We start from the raw sequence: 6,000 nt of genomic DNA on the forward strand, positions 1-6,000 counted from the left end.
GCCTCACACTCGGCTGCAAACCGCCCCAGTGCACGCTGAAGGTCCTGATTTGACGAAGCCAACAGAACCACATCGTCCGCAAACAGCAGAGACGAGATTCTGTGGTTCCCAAACCAGACCCCCTCTACACCCTGGCTGCGCCTAGAAATTCTGTCCATAAAAATAATGAACAGAGCCAGTGACAAGGGGCAGCCCTGGCGGAGGCCAACGTGCACTGGAAACAGGTTTGACTTACTACCGGCAATGCAAACCAAGCTCCTGCTGCGGTCGTACAGGGACTGGATAGCCCTTAGCAAAGGACCCCGGACCCCGTACTCCCGGAGCACTCCCCACAGGGTGCCCCGAGGGACACGGTCGAACGCCTTCTCCAGATCCACAAAACACATGTGGACTGGTTGGGCGAACTCCCATGAACCCTCGAGCACCCGATGGAACGTATAGAGCTGGTCCAGTGTGCTGCGACCAGGACGAAAACCACACTGCTCCTCCTGAATCCGAGGTTCGACCATCGGTCGAATTCTCCTCTCCAGTACTCTGGAATAGACCTTACTGGGGAGGCTGAGGAGTGTGATCCCCCTATAGTTGGAACACACCCTCCGGTCCCCCTTCTTAAACAGAGGGACCACCACCCCGGTCTGCCAATCCAGAGGCACTGTCCCCGATTGCCACGCGATGTTGCAGAGGCGTGTCAGCCAAGACAGTCCCACAACATCCAGAGACTTAAGGTACTCAGGACGGATTTCATCCACCCCAGGAGCCTTGCCACCGAGGAGCTTTCTAACCACCTTGGTGACTTCTGCCTGGGTAATGCATGAGTCCGCCTCTGGGTGCCCAGTCTCTGCTTCCTCTTCGGAAGACGTGACAATGGGATTGAGGAGATCCTCGAAGTACTCCTTCCACCGCCCAACAACATCCCCAGTCAGGGTCAACAGCTCCCCACCCGCACCGTAAACAGTGCCGGTGGAGAGCTGCTTCCGCCTCCTGAGGCGTCGGACGGTTTGCCAGAATCTCTTCGAGGCCGACCGATAGTCCTCCTCCATAGCCTCCCCGAACTCCTCCCAGACCCGAGTTTTTGCCTCTGCGACCGCACGGGCTGCAGCACGCTTGGCCCGCCAGTACCTGTCAGCTGCCTCTGGGGTCCCACCTACCAACAAAGATAAGTAGGACTCCTTCTTCAGCTTGACGGCATCCCTTACTTCCAGTGTCCACCACCGGGTTCGGGGGTTGCCGCCGCGACAGGCACCAGAGACCTTGCGACCACAGCTACGAGCGGCCGCATCAACAATGGAGGTGGAGAACATGGTCCACTCGGACTCCATGTCTCCAACCTCCCCGGGATCTGGGAGAAGCTCTCCCGGAGGTGGGAGTTGAAGACCTCCCTGACAGAGGGTTCCGCCAGTCATTCCCAGCAGACCCTCACAATATGTTTGGGCCTGCCAGGTCTGACCAGCTTCCTCCCCTCCCAGCAGATCCAACTCACCACCAGGTGGTGATTGGTCAACAGCTCTGCCCCTCTCTTTACTCGAGTGTCCGAGACACGTGGCTGAAGGTCAGATGATACGACTACAAAGTCGATCATCGACCTCCGGCTCAGGGTGTCCTGGTGCCACGTGCACTTATGGACACCCTTGTGCTCGAACATGGTGTTCGTGATGGACAAACTGTTACTAGCACAGAAGTCTAACAACTGAACACCACTCTGATTCAGATCGGGGAGGCCATGCTTCCCGATCACCCCCCTCCAGGTCTCACTGTCGCCGCCCACGTGGGCGTTGAAATCCCCCAGGAGAACAATGGAGTCCCCAGTCGGAGCGCTATCTAGTACCCCTCCCAGGGACTCCAGGAAGGTCGGGTACTCTGCACTGCCACTCGGCCCGTAGGCCGAGACAACAGTGAGAGACCTGTCCCCGACCCGAAGGCGTAGGGACGCGACCCTCTCGTTCACCGGAGTGAACTCCAACACATGGCAACTGAGCTGAGGAGCAATAAGCAATGCAACCCCAGCTCTCCGCCTCTCCCCGTGGGCAACGCCAGAAAAATGAAGCGTCCAGCCCCCTTCCAGGAGTTGGGCACCAGAGCCCATGCTGTGCGTGGAGGTGAGCCCGACTATCTCTAGTCGGTATCTCTCAACCTCCCGCACAAGCTCAGGCTCCTTGCCCCCCAGCGAGGTGACATTCCATGTCCCAACAGCCAGGGGCTGTGAGCATGGACCGGGCCACCGGGCCACCCGCCCTTGACCGCCACCCAATCCTCTCTGCACCCGACCCCCATGGCCCCCTCTGCAGGTGGTGAACCCACAGGAGGGTGGGCCCACGTTGCTCCTTCGGGCTGAGCCCGGCCGGGCCCCATGGGCTAAGGCCCGACCACCAGGCGCTCGCGACCGAGCCCCAACCCCAGGCCTGGTTCCAGGTTGGGACCCCGGCTCTGCCATACCGGGCGACGTCTCGGTCCTTGATCTTTCAGTGGTCATGGAGGTTCTGAGCTGCCCTTAGTCTGACCCGTCACCTAGGACCTGTATGCCTTGGGAGACCCTACAGGAAGCACAAAGCCCCGACAACATAGCTCCTAGGATCATCCGGGTACGCAAACTCCCCACCACGATAAGGTGGCAGCTAGAGGGGATTATAAAATATAAAATTATAAATGTATAATTTTCTTATACATATGTTGACAGATGAGATCTGTAGCTTTGGCCATCTTTGCTCCTCAAATACTTTGCCTTCCATGGATACTGCTTTATCCAGTAAATGTAAGAATCACTGTTTTTGTTGCATTTTCCATACTGTCCAAACTTTTTCTGATAAGGGCTTGCAAACCCTAAACAGGCACAGAGGCCCCTTAGTGCCAGTGCTCATCTCTGGAGTCTGTAGCATGAAGTGGATGAGAGTGTATGACTCACCCTAGAAGGGACCCCACTCCAACTTCTCCAGTTTAGTTTCTTAGCCAAAATCAGTACCCATTTACAAACAAGCAGTCAGAGACAATGCAGATATAGTGTCTTATCCAATGGCACAGACAGGTAGTGCAGGAAGAAATGAATTTCAGATTACATATTGGTAGCACTACTCTTTATCCACAGTTTCCTACTCTTGATTAGCTAATGGGCTAGTCAATAAATGCAGTGTTATATTGATATATTGAAGAGTCTTTGTTTGTGGTTCTTGAATGTCAATACAAATGCAATTAGAAGAAAACACTCAAAGTTAAGTGTATAACACTGAAGTCAATTTAATGTAAAAAAAAAAAAAAAATCAACTGTCCTGCATTTCATTTCCTACTCACTTAAGACTATGGAAGTCACAAATAACACTATGTAACACAATTTTTGTTCCTGGCTTCTAAGTGTTATATTTCAACTGCTTATGTCTAAAGTCTATGGAAAAATGACTACATTCAGCACAAACTTTGATTTTATTTTTTTGTAACATTCTAGAAAGTTCTAAAGGTTTCTTGAAATTTCTAGATAATTCTGCAAACTTCTAGAAACCTCTGGGCACTTCTAGCAGTTCAAGAATATTCTAGAAGACTACTCAGTAGTAGTGAAGGCGAATCGAGAATATTCTTGAAAACAGACAAATTTCAAAATATCATTGTCCTGATCACAGAAGCAAAGTTTCTGTGGAATAACAGCTATTTTCTATTTATTTAAGGCATAACAGGTTAGGAAAACACACTGTGTACCCAGGAACAAAACAAAAATAAAAATTTGTTACACAGTGTAATCATTCACATTTTATAAGTTCCAGCTCCAAATGCATGGACTAACCGTGAATGATTCAGAAGCACTGCAGTAGTCGGCTATAGACTGCAGATTGATAATGTCAATATTTGAACAAATGTAACTTGAGTACTGTAGGAAGGCATCCTCGTATTTCTGCTCAAATAATCGTACCTACATCTTGCCTAAATTTGTAGTGTTTGTTGGATTAACCTGAGATCAACCAGTAATATTCTGGTTCTCACAAACACAAAATGTCAAAACTACTGGTCAGTGTTGTCTACAGCTGGTTAAGTTCACACCATTTCCCATTCTTTTGTGTATATTTTTAAGTAAATGCCACAGGTGCACGTGCGTGTTTACCAAAGGTATGACATCAAGGAGGAATATGATCAAATTGGACATCTCAGTGACAGAGGGTGCAGGGTGACCACGGTCCTGCAGGGGAGGCATCGGTGGGTCATCTTCATTACTTTAAAGTAAGAGAGAGAAAGTGATATTTTCATGACTTTTATTTGGTATTTGACGACATGCAGAAAGGTCAACACACAGCATGTGCATAAATAAGCTTTACACCACAGAAGGTATGATGTATGCATTTTATAGTCATTAGCATTTCATGTTGTTCTGAATGCTGAAAGCAATGCTACTACTATAGAAGCATATTACATACATATATATACACACATATATACACACACATATATACACATATACATATATACACACACATATACGAGGTCTCTTAGATAATAAACCGACCCTTTTATATTTTTTTTAACTATATGGATTTGAATGACATGCGATTACACCAATCATGCTTGAACCCTCGTGCGCATGCGTGAGTTTTTTCACGCGTGTCGGTGACGTCATTTCCCTGTGGGCAGGCCTTGAGTGAGATGTGGTCCCGCCCTCTCGGCTGAATTCCTTTGTTTCACACGCTGCTCGAGACGGCGCGCGTTGCTTTATCAAAATTTTTTCTGGACCTGTGAGGAATATCCGAGTGGACACTATTCGAGAAATTAAGCTGGTTTTCTGTGAAAAGTTTAACGGCTGATGAGAGATTATGGGGTGTTTCTGTCGGTGTAAGGACTTCCCACGGAGCGGGACGTCCTGCAGCGCTTCCAGGCGCTGTCGTCGGCCTGTTTCGAGCTGATAACATCCTAATTTAAGGCTTAATTCACCCAGGACATCGTGAGAGAACAGAGAAGATTCAGAAGAGGCCGGCATGAGGAATTTATGCGGACATTCCACTGTTTAAGGACTTTTTTTTAATGAAAGACGTACGTGCAAATTCGCCGAGTCGTTTCCGTGACGACTCGGCAAATCTGTGTGTGCCGCGACAGGAAAAACACCTCCGTGTTGAAAACCATTTGTAGAATTCAGGCGGCTTTTAATGGCTTTCAACAAGTGAGTAACTGAGAAATTGTTTAACAGCTTGGGCATGTTCCAACTTGCCCGTTAAGATTTCCAACGGAGGTGTTTTTCCTGCCGCGACCCCCCGCGGTCGGGTCCGGCCCGACATGCGACTCTGCCCGCACGTTCTTTCATTACAAAATGACCGTTAACAATGGAATGTCCGAATAAACTCCTCATGCCGACTTCTTCTGAAAGTTCTCTGTTCTCTGACGACTTACTGCGTCAACAGAGCCTGAAATGTGGAAGTTTTCAACTTGAAACGGCGAGACGCTGCCGCATCGAAGCGCAGATCGCCGTCAGGCGCCGTGGACCGTCCTTAAAGCGACACTACCAGACCAAAATCTCTCATCAGCCGTTAAAATTTTTACCGAAAACCAGCTGAATTTATTGAATGGTGTCCACTCAGTTGTGCCTTACAGTTTTGAAAAATTTTTTATCAAACAAAGCAACAGTCTCTGAGCCATTCCTAAACAATGAAAAAAAATCGACGAGCGGGTGGACGACTCCTCACTCAAAGACTGCCCACAGGCGAATGACGTAACCGACAGGCGTGAAAAAACTCTCGCATGCCCACGAGGGTTCAAGCATGTCTGATGTAATCACACGTGATTCAAATCCATATGGCTTTTGAAAAAATAATAAGGTCGGATACTTTTCTAATAGACCTCGTATACACACATACATACACATACATACACACACACATACACACACACACACACACACACACACACACACACACACACACACACACACACACACACATACACACACACACACACACACATACACACACACATACATACACATACACACACACACACACACACACACACATACATACACATACACACACACACACA

General features: G+C 48.8%; 1 protein-coding gene across 3 annotated transcripts in view; it reads right to left on the minus strand.

Moving 5' to 3' along the window:
* Positions 1-6,000, minus strand: part of dop1b (DOP1 leucine zipper like protein B) — a 45,244-nt gene that overhangs the window by 24,799 nt on the left and 14,445 nt on the right. For all 3 annotated transcript variants that reach the window (XM_034187272.1, XM_034187273.1, XM_034187271.1), the window contains exon 12: positions 4,082-4,190. In XM_034187272.1, coding sequence (XP_034043163.1) covers positions 4,082-4,190 — 109 coding nt within the window. The remainder of the gene's footprint in view (positions 1-4,081; positions 4,191-6,000) is intronic.

The sequence above is a fragment of the Thalassophryne amazonica genome, chromosome 14, assembly GCF_902500255.1.
Source record: "Thalassophryne amazonica chromosome 14, fThaAma1.1, whole genome shotgun sequence".
Classification (NCBI taxonomy): domain Eukaryota; kingdom Metazoa; phylum Chordata; class Actinopteri; order Batrachoidiformes; family Batrachoididae; genus Thalassophryne; species Thalassophryne amazonica.